Source organism: Chelmon rostratus, chromosome 12 (genome assembly GCF_017976325.1).
Source record: "Chelmon rostratus isolate fCheRos1 chromosome 12, fCheRos1.pri, whole genome shotgun sequence".
NCBI lineage: Eukaryota > Metazoa > Chordata > Actinopteri > Chaetodontiformes > Chaetodontidae > Chelmon > Chelmon rostratus.
The window spans coordinates 16,470,940-16,492,082 of record NC_055669.1 but is presented as its reverse complement, the minus strand read 5'-3'; the positions used below and the strand labels follow the sequence as shown (position 1 = coordinate 16,492,082).

General features: G+C 40.1%; 1 protein-coding gene across 1 annotated transcript in view; it reads right to left on the bottom strand.

The window, feature by feature from the left end:
* asic1c (acid-sensing (proton-gated) ion channel 1c) overlaps nt 1–19,780 on the bottom strand; it is an 86,943-nt gene extending 67,163 nt beyond the window's left edge. The window contains exon 1 of the mRNA XM_041949121.1: nt 19,226–19,780. Within this exon, the coding sequence (XP_041805055.1) occupies nt 19,226–19,780 (555 nt within the window). The remainder of the gene's footprint in view (nt 1–19,225) is intronic.
* Nucleotides 19,781–21,143: the final 1,363 nt, after the last annotated feature.

Here is a 21,143-nt window from a genome sequence, read left to right as displayed (position 1 = left end):
GCTGAATCAATGAGATAAACATAAGGGCTCTGAATGTCAGAGTTTACATCTACAAGATTGAAGACTTAAATTTGGTCACTGGCGACTGCTCTTAGGGAATATTCCATTTAAAAAGGTCAGCCTCAACCCTCCTCATACTGAATAACTAAATGTCTGGGTCCCTGTGTGGCTCCGCCATTCTTATCAAAAGCATGCCATTGTTTTAAATGCCTTTGCCTTTGTTTAATAAAACCACCCATTTCTGGAAACCACAGAAAGTTGCTCTATCAACATAAATACCTGTACCTATACTGCAAGTCTTTCATTTTTAACATCTGAATGTACAACCATAATTCCAAAAAGTCGCAAAGAACGTGACTTGACATCGTCTTGCTGGAACCAGGGAAGTCCCTGAAAAAGACACCTTTGCAGACGTGCAAGATACCCATGCCATGAGCACTAACACTCGCCCATACCATCACAGAGTTGACAGCATTTCTGAACAAGTGATGAGGAGTTCTGGATTCCAAATTCTGAATGAGTGTATATTTACAAAAAACAAAGTTTATCAGTTTGAACATTAAATATCTTGTCTTTATATTGTATTCAATTGAACATAGCTCGAAAAGGATTGGATCACTGCATTCTGTTTTTATCTATATTTTACACAGGAATCGCAGTTGTAGAATCTTAACACAAGCCTTTTGATTTAAAAATTCATTCTTCAATTCAGTCTTCATTGATAAGTACAATGGTTTCTATCAATGACGACCTCAGTTGGCCATCACATGTGTGAGGTGGTATTAGAAGTCAACAATTAATTTTCTACCTAGTGAACCCTGTAGTTCAATCACACCTAAACAAAGAAGATTAGCTAAACACTTGGCACTGATGTTTGCTTATTCATACGAGTGACTGCCAGGGTCCGTGCCGAGGTCTGATGGTGGGACTGCAGCTTGATAAGGAAACCTGGTTGCCTTATGGATGGGTCTCTGGCTGGGATTAGATTTACAACAGAAGACCAGGTGGCAGTGCAGTAGGAGGCTCTTGGCAGGAGGTGGTTTTGTGAGACTGGAGGGGAGGAGAATGTTATCCTGCTGGCTGAGGGAGCTATTTCTCACCCCCTGGTACAAGCCGAGCACCCTTCTGCCAGAACACGCCTGTGGCATGTGGGACTTTCACCAAGTCTGGAAGGGAGAGGCTGAACTTAATAATTATGCAGATCGGTACTGTGTATTGGTACTGTATTTTGGAGTTTAGGATTTTATGTTATATTTTTCAAATGGCCATGATCTTATTGATATTTCTCAAAATAATGTTTCCTAAAAATATTTACCCCCCCGTCTCTACATAAGAGTTTATCGATCTGCACACAGGTCTGCTAAACAGGTACGTGTTCCAGGGTAAAAAACCCTCTGCTGCACAGCATGTGACAGATGCAGCAATTGTTTGGAGTGCATAATAAGAAGTACTCAGCACTTAGCATGAACAGCAATAACCACCATGTCTAAACAGAGCAGACAAAGAAAAAACAAAACAAAAGGAAAAATGCATCACATTACTGGTGATACCAATTTACTTGATATGCAGTGGAAAAACACCAGAGCAGTGAAAGCAGAGTATGAAAGATCTTACAGACTACACTTAAACATGCAGTATTGAAATGTACAGTATATTTTTAGAATGAGAACACAATTTATATACTTGTGCTATTATCACATGCAATGTTGTTCACAGCGATGTTTTGGTGTCAGGCCAGGCGCTGCCTTCATGTGCCAAACATGTCGGAGAATGTGCCTTCACATTCACAGGAGACAAGAACATGGCATTTTTCACATTGGCTCTGGTTTGCAGACGAGAGAGGAAATTGGTCTGGTAAATGAGATTGGGTGTGGGCTGTGGGTGAAGGATGTAGGAGGCATGAGTTTGATTGAAATCCTCTTTAAAAGGAATGGAGGAAAGGTAGTCTGCGACAAGCCTGAATGAGGATGGACCTAACCTGGCAAATTAGGAGGAGCAGCAGTCTAAGTGAGCATTGCCCCTGCTCAGACACTGGCTCAAGCAGAAATGCCTCTGATAATAAATAAAACAACAACAACATAGGTCTCAAATGAGATGCATACCAATGAGTAATACTGCATAACAATCTGCAGCTAAGCTCTATCTGCCTGCAACTCTTTTTGTTCCCTCCTTTTTTCTTCTAGAGACAACCACATAAACTTATTTCTCTGATTTCAAAGCTAGTGGAGATTTTTCTTTTTTAGATTCCCTCTGAGATTTTATACAGCAGTCAGAAGTCTATCCAAACCGATGTGAAGCACTCTTAACCCTTCCATGTGTGGTATGTCCTGAAAATCCCCAGTTTGAATCACTAGCACAACTGTTGTTCCCAAACTTCATATGGGCAGATTCCCATGGATCTAGCTAATCTTGCCACAAGATCCATTCCTCTGGTTCGGCTAATTTCATCATTTTTCCTAACTGTTTTAATAATTCATGTGTAAGAGAACAGAAGATGATCTAACAGATGAAATCAACTGTTATGAGACTGTATTCACAGCAGCATCTACAATGACAACATGGCAATTAGATTGCTCGGAAATAAGACTTACTGTTCTCAATAACTATGGCTGTGCAGTCACAGAATGCTACAGTGTTTTTTAACACACAGGCCAACTAAAATACAGAAAATAAACTTGTGGTGAAATATCACTTGCCAACAGCTTCCAATCAGTTGTGCCAACAGAGGACAATTATCAGACCCATAATGAGTTCATTAGGATAATGAAAGAGCCACAGCTGATTTTCCATTCTGCATCTTAAACCCTTGTATTAGGTTCTCCACTTGCAATTTAGATTAGCAAACCCAAACACAGATTCAAAAATGCATTGAGCAGATAAGACACTTCTGTTGCAGAACACACAGAGGTTACAAAACATTTGCATCCAAAGTGAATGCTGTTGAGAAGTTAGAGGAACGTAAAAGAGCTGAGCTAGATGAGCTAGACGGCAAAGTCTATTTAGAAAGTGACACATTTTATAGTGCTGGCTCTGTAACCAAGGAGCTGCTTTCATGAAAATATTTCAGACTGCCTGACCAAATTTTGAATACAGTAACAAGTTGGAAATGTACAGCAGTGAGGACATTGTCCGTCGTGTTCGTTTGCCAGAGCAAACTATCCTGAGCCACATTCAGAAGCCACAGCATCTCGGCATCTCAGAGATTTCATGCTACTTAAAGTTTTTCTTCACTGAAGTTTCCCAGAAAAACGTCTGTGTACTGTAACTGTTGAATTCTTCCAGACGGCAAACAGTTTCTGCGGGAGTGAAGAGAGCGGAGCGGTTTCACACAGCTGCTCAGTCAGCTATGTTTTCTACTTTGAAAAAAGTCTTAATTTACCCAGAATTCATGGCAAATTAGATCTATTTAAGATAGTGAAGGACTAAACAGCATTGTGCTACAGCTGAATTTAGTCCTCTCTGAATCTGAAGTCTGACCATTAGTTAGATCTAAGTCACAGTCAAAGTCTCTCTCTCTTTTAGGGGTGTTAAAAGTGACCAAAAAAACTGTGCTGGTCCATGTGTCAAGGAAGATTTCAATGTCTTGGATAAATGGGAGAAATTGTGATAAAAATATTGTCTTTGTTCATGGACGCTTGTTTTTGTTTCCAAGTGACTAATGGGGACAACAGATTTTGAAACTGGTCCAGTACTGAGCAAAGACTGCTGCAGACCAGCAGCCACAAAACAGGCTAAAACGCAATCCCTCTGTGCATTTGCACACCGTCAATTAACGTCCACTAAAAGAGCTTGTTTTTGCCACTGACAGGATAACTATCAGATTGTTATTTTAAGTGTCTGACAACAAAATGGAAAAGATCTCTACCTTTTGTTAAAGAGTAAGATCTTTTTTGGTCAAAATAAACCCATAATTCACAAGGCTAGATATGAAAATATCAGAAGAGGAAGAAAATCAGTGGTGGAAAACAGTGTGTAGAACAACAATATTTTAATCTAACTTGGGAATTATTTTCATGTGGGCCCAGGCCCATGTGAGAACAGCTGTGCCAGTGGTGCCTTTTTTCCCCACAATGGAATATTAACTTTAATTATAATTAACATTTAAGTATCTGATTTGTTTTTGTTTTTTTACAATTTGAAATTTAAGAATATGCATTCACAGCCCTACTCTCTTTGTGAAACTGGCTTCATTGCATTTGAAATCAAACAACTGATGAGGTTTAAGTGATACCTTTTAGCTTTAAATTTCCTACACAGCCACACGGGTGTTTTCGATTGCTCTGGCTGATTAGACCTCTGCTATGGTTGCAGCTGGGTGGAGCTATGCTTGTAATGACATCATGTCACAAAACTCTATGGACCTATGTAGATTATAATGCGGAAAGTTGTTCCACACTAACAGGTAGAGCAGAACTAACAGGATACAGTGAGGGAGATGTCAATGAAGCCTAGTTTGTAACCACATAATCCTGACAAGAGATCTAATCAGGCAACATTAGTGAAAGCACCTGCGTGGACGGGGGTTTAGGGACTTTAATGGGAGACCGTTTGTACCGACATCAGATGAAAATTCTAAGAAATCCAGCCCTATTTGATTACAAACCCCTAGTTTTCAAGCAGCAATTGCTTTTCCTGCATGTTTGGGATCGTCACCGTCCCGTGTCCCAGTGTATAAAAGGGCAACTAGTCTTACATTTTTCACTCAATATGGATGTAAACGCCCTTAAATAGCCTTAAAATTAAAAGTCAGCGCTTAAACCGCACAGTTATCGTTTTATTTCTAATCCAATATGCTGGAGTAAAGAAAAACAACTGAAAATGTGTCACCATGAAAATACATATGGGCCACATTGTACACAGGATGCTGGTGTGTAAGTGCTAATTACAATATGACTAAGCCAGTGATCATTTCCCACAAAAAAACAAAAAAAAAAAGAAGAGAAAATACCAAAAAACAACCTAGTTGAAAATGAGAGCCTTTGGTAAGAACCATGGTGTGAGTCCCATTTTGTTCAGTCTTTTCAAAATGTGGCTCACACACGCACAATGCCTTATGTGCCGATGGTAAACAACGTGTTGCTCTGGAACGGTAATAAAAGCATGGCAAAAACAGAATGACAATGAATCACTGATCATTCATTTGCAGCGCTTCCCATAAATTCATGATGGTGGTCATTACTCATCCTCAGATGGAAGCATGCGAATGAGGTCGACGCTCCCGTCATTAGCCTCTGTGAAATAAGCACCACCTCTCAGTGAGAAGTTTGAAACAGCACTCAGCAGCCGAACAGATAATAAAGCATGGACAAGGCTATCTGCTTTAATTGATATGCAGGCAGACAGTGATCTGCCTCCGGCATGTTAGGCCTGACTAAGCAGAGTGAGTGAGACATTGACTTGTCTGCAGAGAGCCTTCCCACGACCCGATGAAGAGAAACACATCTCCTTCGGCTCTGGGCAACGAAACTGTACTGACGTATGGAGGCTCTAATGTCTGCAAGAACGTCTTCACATGTTCTTGAATGGACCTCACAGTTGCCATATGGCATCTGCATGTAGAGTAAACAAGGGTTTGAAAAGAATTGTGACAATCGCAGTGTTATCAAGAGACTACATCTGGGGAACATGTAGCCTAAAACCAGGCATTAGGGAAAGCTAGTTCAGCTACCAAAGCAGCAGTTTCTTAATAACAATTACTGTTTTAAGTGTTCAGTGTGAAGTGTCTTCAAAAAGGAATGTTCCCCCGTGGCTGTCATACATAGCGACTCCTAATAGACTTAGTAGAGGCAGATAGGGGAGAGAGAGAGAGGCAGAGATGGAGAGGAAGATGGAGATGAAACATAGAGGGGATGAGGAAGACATGAGGACAGAGTAAGAGAGAAAAAGAGATTCCCTCGGCTTTCTGGGGTACATAAATTATCTGACTGCTGCAGCTGTTAAATGCAAAAAAGGATACTGTAAGTGCAATGCTACATTATTTTAGTAATTACTGTATTCTGAGGCAACCAACAATCACTGAAATAACTGTTCTTTTATGTGAGAAATTTTCAAAACAAAGCTATTCAAAGCATTGGCATTTACAGCCAAAGGAGCTGAGAGGGGTCTGTTTGAGCTAACACTGATATCGTTTTAAATAAAAAAAAACAGCTGGCAGAAGAGAACACATATATACACTGATATGATACACTGATACAAATAATATGCTGTTCTGTTTGTTTAACTGCAATCTTACCAAGAAATTTACATTTTCTGATCAAAACAGTCACAGCTGTGGATTGTGTCGTATTGGGCAAAGTGGGAATCAGCAGCAGGAAAGGTTTACTAATCCAGATACAGAGGCAGAGATGGGAGACAGGAAGGTACGAACTGTGCTGCAGAACAGAGACACTTTGAGATAAGCACAGTTACAGAAAATGCAAACTAGATGAGTCACCACTCCTCCTCGCACATATCAGAACAACACATTTCAGGTAAGGTCATTACAATTACAGATAACAATATAGTGCCAGAATTCAGGGCTGTGCTAACTGGGTGATTGTGTTTCACTATCTCTTGCAGGTCTGCAGTTCTGTCAGTGCCCTCCCTGTAACCCCTTCAGTTCACTTAGTGGGAGCTTTGGTCCTCGTTTATTGTGCTATTGTTGAAACCACTGCAAATCTAAAGATTGGCATGGTGGTGATACAGACGCTGTCTGATTCATGGCGCTTTCTCAATATTAGCAGGAGTGCAAGCTGAGAGAGCACATTCACAACACCTACAGTGCATTTCTGGCTCTGCTCTGCAATAACACAATGCCCACTTTCGATTGCCCTCCATTAAAATCCACAGGTGGCGTGTAGGCTTCCAATCAAACCCATTAATAAATGAGAGCCATTGTCATTTTGTATTACACCAAACTCTGAACTCAGCCCGAGTCACATGGATATCCATGACAACAGTCAATTTAACACCTTTGAAGGGTGTGACCATGAATACACACTTGGCATTTCAGTGTCCACACTGCAACGGCCCAGCACCTTAACAAAACAATACAAGCAAACACACACAGGGGTAGAAACTTTACATTCCGAAAATGTGTTCCTGGTAAGAAACATGTCCCCAGTGAAACCATTATTTTATAACCTCCAGTTCCACAGCCATAATGAGTCTCAGGGGAGAACATAGTAATAACAAGCATCTAGCTCAAAACACAAAGGAAGACAGGAAAGGCTTGTAAACTGAAACTTGTTACAGTTGTCAAATTGTGGACCGACAAGTGTAAACAGGAAACCTTATACAGCAACAGTCTGTGTTGTTATGAAACTTGCTGCAAGAAATGTATATGTATAGTCACTACACAGAGCCATCACTTCAAATAAAAAATCAAGAATGAGTGAGAAATAAAGCCTAATGCTACTTCTACTCTTCGAGACATGCAAGAACAAATGGTTTGCAAAAGGTAGTGTGTACAATGAGCAAGAGTAAAGCATTCTGCAAAGCAGGTGCCAGGATTTAGTTGTTTTTTTTTTCCTGAGCCCCAGTGATCGAGAAGTGAAAGCCGTGCATATAATTACCTCCAGTATAAAATCCAGCAAACACTACTTCGATTACTAGTGTGCAACAGAGAAATTGCATCATCCTTGAGTAGGACAGAGTGAGATAAATGTTCTTACACAAACAGACGTGCTAATTGTGTTTTCTCACTCCACAAAGTTGAAAATGAGTGATTGAAATATTAACAAATCTACCAAGAATTACAAAACTGATAATGGTGATGCTTAAAGATTGAGTAAACATTACTGAAACAGATTTTTAAAATGGAATTACCATTTAAGATGACCTTTTCTGGCGAGTGGTGCCTCTTAAAATATTCTGGGGGAAAAAAAAAACAATCTCATTGTGCTCATGCACACATATTGATTCTCTTGAGTGAAGAGTGCCACCTTCAGTATGTCGTTATGTTCCCTGAGCCGATATATTGATCAGCAGGGTAATGAGATGTCATTTTGAACAGTCAAATGTTGGTGATTCCCTGCGCCCTGCTTAAAGAGGTACTTTGGAACAAACACAAAGGGCAAAGAAAATATAGGCTATAGGGCTGAAGTTTGCATCGCACGCCATGTGAACCGCAGGAAGAGTGCTGTTGCACCTTAAGAGTCGGTTAGATGAGTCGAGTAATTGTGCTGAACGTAGAGTAATGCAATCCGTGATAACAGCATAGCAGCATGCCTCACAGTCGACTACCATGGCAACAGACTGGTCCAAGGTAGCAAGGGGCTAGATTTTATTTCAGTTCACACTGAAATGAGAAAATAGATTCCTCATGAACCGATACGTTGTGGTTTGATCTATTTCAGCAGGTAACAGTCAAAGACTTGAGTATTTAACACAAGCAGGTTATGGCCTGTGTTCAAACATGAGATGTGCTGAAAAACAGGCTTTAAACATTTATTCTTCATCCATGTGAACAGACTGGTACAGGGCTGCTACTGGCACTTTGGTCACTGCAGGACATGGGAAATCTGGATTTATTGTTTTTGTTCTTTCTTCATTTGTAGCTAACATGTTGTAAATCCTGACCTAATCAATCACAGCAATTAACTGTCTGTTAATCAGCAGTCCTAGTTCCAATAACTATTCAAATTCCAGCCTTTTACAAGTTTCACGCATTGCAGCAGATATGATGGTCTATTTAATGGTCATAGCTAGACGCAGTACACGGAGACAAGAATAATTATGATCCAGTGAATTTTCAAAGGGCAGACACTGGACTCCCTTGTCAATGCAACGACTTTCCCTTTGGCTACATCCTTTGAAATCTTGGAGTTACCAGGATGGAGAGAGATTGAACAAAATTAGGCAGGACGGGTTGTTGAATCATTAGATAATGTATTTCACAAAGACCCTGCTAAAAACTGGAATGGTAATTGACTTTACATGCTTTCATGCTTATTCAAGAGCTTTTAAGAGATAAAATGATTAGAGGAATTATTAATTAGTTGACAGAATCTGAATCAGCAACAATTTCCATAATCAGTTTGTCTATTAAATCATTTTTAACGGAGAAATGCCAAACATTCTCCAGCTTCTAAACTGCAAATATTTGTTGGTTTCTTAGCATAACCTTCGGGTTTTGAATCACTAATGGGCACAATTTTGGAAAATTTCTTACATTTTTAATAAAACAATTAGTCAATTAACTGGAAAAAATAACAGTCAGATTAGTCAATAATGAATATAATCTTAAATTTGAGCTATAGATCTTGTTTTTAGAGGAGAATGACAACACAAAGCATTGAACTGGCAGAATCCAATCATGTAATGTCAAATATCACACATATACAAAGCTGGGGTTGCTGTGTTGCTGGAAAAGAGTATTACACTTTCCCAGGATGAAAGAGGCTGAAATGAATAAATACAGTCAAACATTCAAACAGAAATTCAAATGTCAGCTCGGATGGTTACACACAGAGGAGGCTGAGGAATGCTGGAGTGGTCTGTTACTCTCATAGCACAGGTGTGACCTTCTGTGTGGCCAGTGACCGCAGGCTATCGTATCATCTAAAAGCTTTGTATCTGCAACTGCAGTGTGTTCTGCAACTGTAACAGCATATAGAAAAAAACTTTTTGTAAAGCCTATTGGTGATGGTGTCTCTATTTCTGGCCACGGCACTGTAAGATTGGATTTTCGCAAGTACTGAAGTGTTTGAGGGCCAGTGACCTACTATGTATTACTCAACATATTTCAGCTGACACTGTGAAAGGAAGCACCAATAACGCTATACAATATGTAACACACAAGCTGCCAGAATAAGTATAAAAGCACATAATACTGCCATCCATGTGTGAAGTAAAGGGATCTTCTGGATTTAGCATTAAGCACAAATTAAAGGATTTTGAACCATAATTGTATTGGTCATGGTTGTTAACGGACAAATGAAAGGGACAAATCATGACAGAGCACATTATGTACCAAGTGCAAACTGAGTGGTTTAACGATGAAAAAAAAAAAGGAGCCAGTGTTAAGCTCAGAGGCACACACCAATCTCTTTAAGATTAATTTCATTAAAGAACAGTAACTCAAGACTGCAAGCTATCTCATATCAAAGCAAAAGCACAGCAGACAAACAACTTGGAACATTTTTAGCATTAGGGTAAAATATTCTCAAAATCTTTTTGGTAAGTTAAGATATTCTGTTATTTCCATGTGCTTATTATTCATACAAGACTAGTGTGAGTGGAAACATTTTGTTTCCCACAAACAAACAGGAGTAGTGGTTCTCTCTGTAATAAACTGAGCTTGTACAATGCAGAGGGACATATTGACAGTCTGGCCTTGATATAAAGTAATCCAGTCTTGGTGAAGATAAACGAACCACCACAGCCTATTAATGTAAATGAGTTAAGGTCTGCAGCCCTATTTATGACGGTGCGACGCAGGTCACAATCAAGGTAATGACAGGTGAAATGATTTCTCGCACAGTTCTGTCTGTGTGATTAGTGGTTCGATGAACTGAAATGTAAGGAACTAAAGGAGTCGCCTGTTTTCAAGCTCTGGGCAAAATTTGGTGGGAATTAATAAACATTCTGCACATGTAGGAGGCAGAATCGATTTACTCAGAGACATATTCATTTGTGTTTCCTCATTGTGTTGCTATACTTTAATGGAAAAAGCACTCATGCGAATAGAGGGTGCAAAATGCTCACTGTGACCAAGCAAAACAAAAAAATGTAGAAGTGCCTGTTTTGCAAAAGTGAAATCACTTTCAGTACCTCTGTTGTTCTATACTATCAAGTCATGAATGTATACTAAAGTAGCTTAACCTTTGCTTACAGTACAAATGACTGTGCTTTCCACCATAACAATGCACAGCTCTACAAATAATTTCATCTGATATTGCTTAATCTGAGGTCACACAGATCACTAACTCGCCAGAGTGTCAAGAGAACTGAATGAGTCATGCACTCCTTTCTATTTGCAAATATACAGGAGGCCATGAATGGACCAATGCATTCTTCTAGTTTCAGTTTCTGATGAGGTGATCTTCCTCATGTGGAACCCTGATACTTGAGAAATTAAGCTTTTTCATTTTTGGAGCACTACATTTTGAATTCTCTCTTGACAATTGACAGACCCTCATTATGCTCAGTTTAGCGTTCCTGGATCGTGGTTACATTTTATCATGCAAAATAGGGTTGATATAGATATGGCTGACATCATTGACGTGTTTGAACTGTTTTCCACAATTACACTTTAGACATTCTTGAACTGCATTCTAACAGAATGCAAAACAACGCTGGTACCGCGTCTTCATACGTGTCTTCATACGTGCATGTAGTTCTCACAACCTTGGTAAGGCAAAAAGTGACACAGACACACTACGCTCTAGTGGATCGGCAAGTCTAGGCAACACAGGAGAAGTAACACCTGTCACAGCAACAACAGAGTAGGGGGGAACACAAAAGCTGTAATTATTTGTATTATTTTGTACTGATGATCAAAGAATAAGAAGCTTGTTTTCTTATGAGCACAATCATCTTTACATAACCAAAGCTGTCTTTTCTCGATCACTAGACAAAAATGTGCAAGACTGCCATGTAGTAATCATCACCAGACATATATGACAGATCCTGTCAGGGATTGCTGTTTTGTCACTATAAACTTACTTTTGATTACAACGGTATCAGTGCCAATAGGAATATTTAGGGGATATTAGAGCAGCCCTGTCGTTTGGTTGCGGCAGCAGTAGGCTGTAATAACTAATGTTGTTATCTGCTAATGTCAAATGTGAGTGGTGACATCTCAGGCAATCTCAGGTGGAGATTAGACTCATTAAAACACCCTGACTGGAATGCAGACGAGAGCAACCAGCCTAGGTTGGGGAATTGACAAAAAAACTGTTTTAGCCTTCCTGAGATGATGCTGAAAGTCAGTCAAACAACTGTCACATTGCAAAAATGTTCCTGCAAATGTTGGGTAGGGTAGATAAGATAAAAGGTGCCTTGCTCAAATGCATTTAACTATCGCATTTTCGAGTAATTGTTGCTGTTTTATTTTCCCATTAAATAAACTTTTAACCAGCAAGCTTGTTTGGTCAAAATCATAAGATGATTATTCAGTGAAGACAAAACAAACCATAAAAATAATTCCACTCAAGGCCTCTCATTTCTTCTGAACTGATTCACCTGTAGTCAGTGCTGTTGTGTTGTCTTGGTAGGTGGGAAAACTGGCTGCTTCATTTTTGTATTTTATTCGCCTGCCACTAAGATTTAACCATTACGCATTCGTGAAACTTGCGAGGGACTTTTGCTTTGGCTTTTGTTCCACAACTTTATCGGCACTTCTGCCCGGGGCAGTACGCCGTCAGGATGGAGGCACTGCCTTGAAGGCTTACGTCAGGGAACAAAAGTCTCCCGTAGAAATTAATGCCATAAATTACAAGCAAGATTGTATAACCTGATTAGCCGCAATCTTGCATTTATGCATTTCTCTGGGTATTTTCAGGTAGGTCATCAGTAAATCCCTCTACCCAGAGGTGGGTATTGTATACTTGCATATAATAAATTTCAGGAGGTGCTTCACTCAGACTGCACTAGCTGAACATTACTGAACTCCAAAGTAACTGCCTCGAATGGAATGGCCCAACTTTTTCCATGGCATCATAAATCTATTTTTGGATCTGGTTTAATACTTATGAACGAAGGGACGGCGGAGGAAAAAGGCCTATAGTTCATTCTGTAACCACTCTTCTACCTCTTAGAGATGCTGCTTACCACACACAGATACTCTCCCCCTCTGTGTCTTTGTCACACCCTCCTCTAAGGAATGGAGACCCGGGTGCTACAGGTAAGGTTGTAAACATTAGGAGGGGACTGGTGATTCACGGTAAGTTGAAGGACTTGTAATTTAAAAGACTGAGGACTGTGGTGATATCAGCTCTAAAACATGTCCTGGAGTAAGTGTGACGAGGGGTCCACTATTTGTTGTAAGGACACATTGAGACCGCAGGTCCAAGTGAATTGCCCTGTCTGTATTTTCACTAATGAAGTTAAGCATGTACACACTGTTGCTTGTAATTGCTTTGAATTTAGACCATATCATCATTAATGTTGACAGGTTTAACATGCATATACAAGCTGTCAGGATCACTTACAGGGCTTGTTGAACAAAATATGTCCATTTGCCCAAAGATATTTCCTTTTCACTTTCCTCACTTTTTTTTAGTATGTTGGAGTATGAGCATTTTTAATGAGGTACTTAGTGCTGACATATGCCCTAAAAAGAAATAACTCTTCACACATTTGCTTGTGCGCATCCACATCACGAACCTGCGCCACTGAGTGAGTCACTCTTCAACCCAGTAAATGGTTTAAATCCCCTTAACCGCTGTCAGAACGAGGGCAAGGAGATATTTGACTTTGTCGGCTATAAAAAATACAGAAAATGGTTGCAGATGTTTCATTTCTAAAACGCATTTCGTGGCTCTATTTGCTGTATATATTTACAAGTTATCTTACTTTCCACATCTGCCCATGCTCTCCTGTTTTCCCATCTCCCTCTGTTCCTGAGTTTATACAGAGTACGTCTGCTACACTCTGCTAAGTTCTCACAACTCATCACCTCTTGAGAAACTCATGAAACATTATTCAGTGGAGCGTCTTGTTTTCCTCCTTCCTGACACTCTCCAATGTTGTTTCCCTTCACCATGTTCACATATCAATTGTTGTTGCCGAGCAGCTGGCGGTGCAGCACGGACACATTATTCTGTTCTTCTTTATTTCTTTTTTTTTTTTTTTGACTAAAACTGATCATCTTAATGATGCGGATTTAAAGACTACTTGTTCCCACCAGCTGAATTGTGAGGATAGCTTTGTTCCATTAAGTCAGCCCACATACCCACTCAACAAAACCAAATAGCTACAGCTGGTTCATACAGTGGCTGCAGTTTGTGGATTTGGTGTTTTACTGCTGCAAATTCTATTTCTGCTGGGAACTAGCTTTGTGAAGTGTTCGCACTGTACTGTATATCCCTGTATGTGTACATAAGGCTCCATGTGGTGGTGTCAGCTGCCATGTTCCAGACTGCAGGCATGCCTCTATGTATTATGTCTGCCTATGTCTATGTACACAAGGTAAGAAGATACGTAAACAAAAGTTTGAGCTTGTGCATCGATTATACCCTGACTAATGCTGGATTTTGGCAGCAAATGCCAATATATGGGAGTACAAATTTGACAACAACAATGCATAGACTTTTCAGATAGCAGACACAGCAGGAAAAGCATGTGTGTGATGAAAATTTTAACCTGTACTTATCAATACTTTTTGAAATGGATCAAATAACCGCATGTCAAAGGGGCCAAACATATAATGAACCTATGGAGAATTATCAGCCAAACTCTACAGTTCCCGCTCTGTTGTTAGCGAAAAAGCTTTGGTACACAGACTGTACATGGCATTTAACAGCAGACAAAGTGAGTGACTAGCTGGTGAACGTTGTCGAGCATGCAGCAGCTTAAAAGCCAGGAGATTTTTCTCAGAGGATCAAATGGTTTGGTGGGGACCGAACCAGAGATAGCAGGAGAGGGGAAATCACAACTCCAAATGAATGAATGCTGCTCCATGTCTGCTTGGATGTGGAAATAGCAAATTGTTTGCTAATACATTTGCCATAATAAATCACTTATGGCAGCATTGTGTTTTCAGTTTGAACCCCTGACCCCTAGTAAAACAAAAAACTATTAATGCTGCTTTAATTATGGCTCCATTCTATGTAGGTTCCTGACACCACCTGTGTTTGACAAATCAGTATGTCCTCTGTGAGAGAGGTCTCCAGGCTTCATGAACTAACAGCTTTTTTTTTTTAACAGACCTCTACATTTGGGAAAAAGATATATGTTTGAAGGGTTTCAGCTAATCATTATAGTCATTATTACTAAAATCTGCATCACCATCTGCTGGTCTGTGATATTTCATTCTGCCAAGAACCTACTCTGCAAACAATGAAATTATGACTTAAAGTGTGTCTTACGGCACTATGTACTTTCATTTAACTTCTGCTAAATAGACAGCACCTGCGAGAAGACAACAATGCTATGGCTGTAGAAATATATCGTCTGGCTCTGGCATCAATCGGTTTATGAGCCTCTAAATGTTGGGTGGCTAAAAACATTAAAATATCCAGTGTGTAGATCCACAAGTCACATTGTGTCAGTCGGCCTCGTCTCAACTGTAGCCATGCTTCATCCCCTTGACACCTGCTGTCGCCTGGAAGATATGATGAAAGACAGCTTGCATTTTAAAGACCGAGCTTCAGCAAATTGTGATGATGAATACTGATTTTAAACACTCGGTAAGAAATGCACAGAAATGTGGCCCAGAGGGACTTGTCATGACCTGTCAAGACTTACGAATGGAGCGCTACATCCACAAGAACAGATTATGATAATCAACCTCTTGTTCACTAGCTGCAGTATATCATAGACTGAGGTGCCATTTACATACAGTGTTAGTCATAGGCTTCTCATGCAGTCTTTCAGAGCCACAGCAAGTCAATAAATACATATTGATAAAGGTCATTTTGTTGACAGCCATTCAAGCTCAAATACCACATTAAAAATATACATGTGCTGTATGAACAAGTATAATCCCCAGAAAGTTAAACTACTTAGGTGGATTACTGTTGATAGGGTGACAAAATGTCAAAATTAAAATCTGGTTAATCCCACTATTATCTTTAAATAGAAAAAGCGTTAGTCGAGGTTTCGGGATTACTATTATAGTGAGGATGGAAAGCAGCTTTTAGGAGATTTTGGGAGAAGATTTGAACTCCGATTCACTTCTGACTGCAAGGTATTTTTTGACATCACACCAAAGAGATTGTGTTAAATGTATTCTGAAGAGTAAGATCACTCTGGAAGAAATTCAAGCATGAGAATTCGGAGGGTACAGAATATCATCTCATCTAAAGACCACAATATTCTAAGAAGATAAAAACTGCCCTGGAAAAAGCTGATTTTAAAAATTGAACCTGCTTGCCCTGACCTAAGAACTGACAGGCCGCTAGAGAGCTAGCTTCTTTGATAACGTTCATGTTTTGACAAGATCAAGCGGTTGTTTTGAATTTCAACTGGAGGTACGAATTGTTCTTGAAATAGGGTCATGGTCCACATGAAAATTCTCTGTTTTTCAGGACATCGGTAACATATGCCCCATAAAATCATTAACAGGGATTACAATGGTTAATGGCATCGAAATTGCAAATTGCCATTCTCCTCTTGCCCATCCATCCATTACAATGCAAAACATTTTGAATGCTTTGTTTCCCAACTGCATCATAGGCCCAGACTTAATGGAATTCTTCCTTCATTTATTCAAGGTCAAAGCTCATCACTCCCACAGTCCTTTGCATTGTAAATCTTCCTCTCAACATGTCTGTGGGGGAAATTGAGTAATTGAAAATTTCCTGTAGTCGTCATCTAAATATCAGTATACTGCCAGTGAATAGTAATTCTGTGTTTAGAAGAGAAAACAACATGAACACATAGAAGTAGATAAAATCAACAAAATAAATACAACCTGGTATAACGGAAGCATGTCTTGATTTCGTGTCTTCTACCCAAGATTTCTAATAAACAGCCGCTGAGATGTTTTTTCCCAACTGAAGCGGGTTATGAACTCAGTTACTGCATTAGTGAGCCGGCCTCGGTGTTGACGGTTAGTTGTGTGAGATTACTATTAAATACAGCACCAAACATTCAGCTAGATGGGTTTTGCTATACTGGCACTCATCTAAGTCCTGACAAATACATTTCTGTCCGCTGAGAGCATAATGTGGCGCGGTGTGGCACTGCTTTAACCACTCCATCCAAACAACACAGCACAATGATGGATGGGTATCAACAAGGCTATTCAGATCTGATGCCAGGAATTCATGGCCAGGTGAAAGCTCACAGTTTGTTGGACCATCAAAAGTGTCCAACAAAGACAAATAAACATGCAGCAAAACCAAATTCTTTTCTACCAGCTCATTTGATGCTGCAAGCATTTCCAATCAAGCAATACAACGGCAATTAGCTTCCCATGACTGATTTGCTTCTCAAGACACTCTTGAGTGCAGCGTGGAAACAAACATGTAAATGGCAACATTCCCATCTGACAATATTTGTGATACAAATGGAAAAGAAATAAGATTGAAAAAGGAATATTAAATTAGTGTTTTATCTCCTCCTACAGCAGGGAGTTTTTGATCAACTCTGAAGATTATAGAGTCAGTCACTTAAAAACTGGCCAACTACTGGGATTTCTTTCAGGGCTGATTAAAAATTCTAGGTAGATAAGAATCGTTTTTTTGAGAGTGGAGAGACTCAATTGAGAGATAAGTAAGTTAGGTATTACTCCATCAAACCTGCACTTTAGGAGATGGGATACAGGACACAGACACAGTGAGAATAATAAAATCTCTTAAAATAAGAGTGAAAGAGAAACAAGTGATATTACAGTTCTGCTTATCCCTAGGCTGTATCCTTATTATTTTTTCCTTTTTGGCCAAATGTACAGTAGCCTTGTTTAAATAAAATAATGGCCACACCAGACGAAGCCAAGAAGAGCTTTGTCTAGTGCTTTTTGGGTCTGTATTTCACTCAAATAAAATGGGCTAATAGGGACAAAACAGCCAAACTTTTATTCCTGTACTGGGTAGCAGTAAGAGAGGAGAACACAGGCTACATGACATTCAGAGCAATGTCTAAATACATATTATTTTGAGATAAACTACACTGAAATTACAGCAAAAACACTAATATAATCATACTTTGTTGCTTTATATTTTTCATGCTGCTGATTTAACTGTAGCGCTAATATAACCCTTTAAAGTATGGCTCAGGAACTTCATCGTTTTACTCCTTCTGGGATATTTTCATTTAACCATGAAACCATCTTTAACATTAAATTCTACCTATACTTTCTGCGTAAGAGCCACTTTTTAAAAATATGCAACCACATCTCATAGTGTATATAACAATGCAGCTGAAGTATTTCCATGTGTTGCGAGCTTTATGAGGACATGTTGTCTGACGTCACCTAGATCCAGGTCTCTTGTATAACTAATATATTCCACTACCGTTAATCAACGCATGAAGCTACTGTGGGGCCAAGTTCATGTTACTGCATCTATTTCAAACCACCAACTCAGTTTAATACCCCATCATTAAATGGGCATGTATTATCAGCTATGAGCAACGTGTTTCAATGAAAGAGGCTTCATTGTTAACACAACCAACCTAAAAGTAATTCATTTAGAATTTAGTGAATTTCATTCATACTGTGTGGTGAATGAAGAATTCAGCTTGATTGGATACTTAGCCAAATGGAGTGAAGAATGAATCAAAGCACAGAGTATGGCTGCTTGGTGCATCGTAGGACCTTTTGAGAATGATCTCTAAAACAATCTTTGTAGAAGTACCGGTTTTGTTTTGACATTTGAAATGCACAACAAAAAATTACACCGCTTCCACTGACTACTGAGAAATAATTTGTCTAACACAGATGATTTCAAGCAGCACTGGTGAATATTTGAACGATCAAGAATAAAAAGGTAGGAAAATAATGACAACAGACAGCACAGTGACCCCAACCTCATAACAAAGCAATGATTGGTTAAGAACTTTTTAAGATTTGAACAAAGTTATTAAAGCATCTGTCAGATTTGCAAAAACAAATGCTTGTGTGCATGCTTAAACCATCAATTTAACCTTCGTAGAACACCTCATGATTTTTTTTTTCCTCAAGATATGAGGATACACAGCACCTAACAAAATAATTTCCCTTTTCTTGAAAGCCAAGCTGTCTTCAGTGATCACTAAGCGAGACAGCAATGGAAAAAAGGCAAATCTTTACAGCATTTCACCTCAGGACCTTACCCTTATCACAAGTTTTACGCACTATGCACATGCATCAATTACGGTGCACAATGCAACACCTACAACAAGAGCTTCTGTAAGTACTGAAAGCACTTTCGAAAAAACAACCACAATATAAATGCTGGACTATATCATAGTACCAAATGCATTAAAGCCAGGCATCTGTTTCAAATAAATTGCTCAAGCAACATCAAAACTCAGTCAAAGCTCATCTGAACATAAAACAAGCGAGAGTCTGTCGGGTCTGGCAGGAAATGGAACAGCAAACATACTGTGCAGACTTTCAGCATGTTAAGATAAGAGAGCTGTATGCATGAATACTCACTGTGGTGAAGTTCAGCGGGTAGCAATCCTCTCCTCGGAAGGTGCACTGCAGTAGCATGTCATTGATGTCATGACCTGTTCGGTTATAGAAATCAGTCATGTTGAACAGTTTGGGCTTGAAGTTCTGGAAGTTTGCCTTATCCTTTAGGGCGGCCAGAACTTCGGGCTCAGCCAAGTGCGGGTTGGCTATTTGGTAGTTATTATTGAGGAGGGCCAGCAGCTCCCCCACATGATAGAGGTCATTTCTGGTGATTTTGGAGAAGCGGAACTCATTGAGGTTACAGAATGTAACAGCTGGGAACGTGAGGTTAGTCGCCGCCACCTCGTCCAGCTTGGTGACGTGAGGGTACTCCAGGTAATATGACACTCGATCCATGCAGACCAGCAACAATAAGCTTAATGAACCAAGGAAGGAAAGAGTCCAAAGAAACCGACGGAATGTCATGTGCCCATAGGCAAATATGTGACTCATGCCATGTAGAGTGGATATGTTAGCAAAAGCTTGCAGGTTGGACGGCCTGATGCTTTCAATGCTTTCCTCTGAGCTCCCTTTCATGGTTGTAGAGTGTTGTCTCCCCAAGAACTTCAGGTTAAAGATTTTGCTTAGCAACAGCAATAGCAGAATCCAACCAGCAGTGTTGGCTTGGCACACTGCTTCTTTATTCCCACAAGAAGTGGTAATGGTCTCAATAAATAGCTACCTTAAAATGGTTGTCAGTCTCTGTAACAGTTTTCTTTTCATCACAATTCACCTTCCAGTGGTTGTCAGCTGTTCCTGTAGTCCCAGGTCCCCCCTTTTCTTTCAGGCTGCTATTTTATTATCTCCAAAGCTGTCTCTCTCACTCCCTGCTCAGCTGTCCTTTGTAGCGGCACCAAACACAATGACAGCTCCAGAAACACCCACTTCTACCAAAACGCAATGCCTCCTGATTCCTGAGTGGTGTGAAAAGGGACAAGAATACAAGGGACAAGAAAAGAGAGAAGAACAGAGAAAATAGCAGACGTAAGGATAGAGGCGAGAGATGAGTGGGAGGGGGGGGCTGCAATGAAAAGGGCTAGCGTTTGGAGAGAGGTGCTAAGCCTCAGCAGTCAATGGGACCCTTCCTCCTCTAATCGGAGAGAATGCCTCTACATCGCTGTGATAATGGGATGCAATGGTTTTGTGAATGGAGGTAATAAAGAGAGAAATGGCTCACTGGTCCCTCGCTGCCACCTTCCTTTTTCTCTCGTGTCTCTTTTGCGCTTCTCTTTTCTTCCAGAGATGAAAATGAGGGGGTCAGAGACCTCCGACCAGCCCACCACTGTGGTTGACAACCGGCGTTCACAGCTTCCACGGGTTCCACTTCCTTATTTGCACAGATCCTCAGTTAATAGGGAAGACCACCTCTTGATGCTGTATGGTCACCCCCCAACGGCAAAACCACTAAAGCCGCTTCGAGACCTCCAGCTTTTCTCCTGTTAACGTACAGATTTATATTCTGCCGTGTGGAGCCTTTCACTCTCTTTTTCGCTTCCTCTCTCTCTCTCCCACCACTCCCCCATTTCTTGCTCTCTCTCTCTCTCTCTCAGTCTCCCTCTCTCTCCCTCTTCCTCTTTAGTAGTCAGGATCCATCCCACTGCTGAATGGCTGCTTTGCCTGTGTGTCTGTGCTCACAGGGGAAGTCTCTCAATCTGGACACCACCTTCAACGTGTTATTATTCTCTAATCTGTTCCAACAGCCTCCGCCAACATGTTTGCTTGCGTACAAGAATGCTACAGGTTGCATGTTTTTTGGTACTGACATACGTAATGGAGTTCCAGAAATGTCCATATTTATAACCCTTTCATAACAATGCAAACAAGCAAAGCAGCCAAATATATGACCGAGCCACACAGTTAAATGTCTTCTTCATTATTTTATATGACTAATTAATCCTCT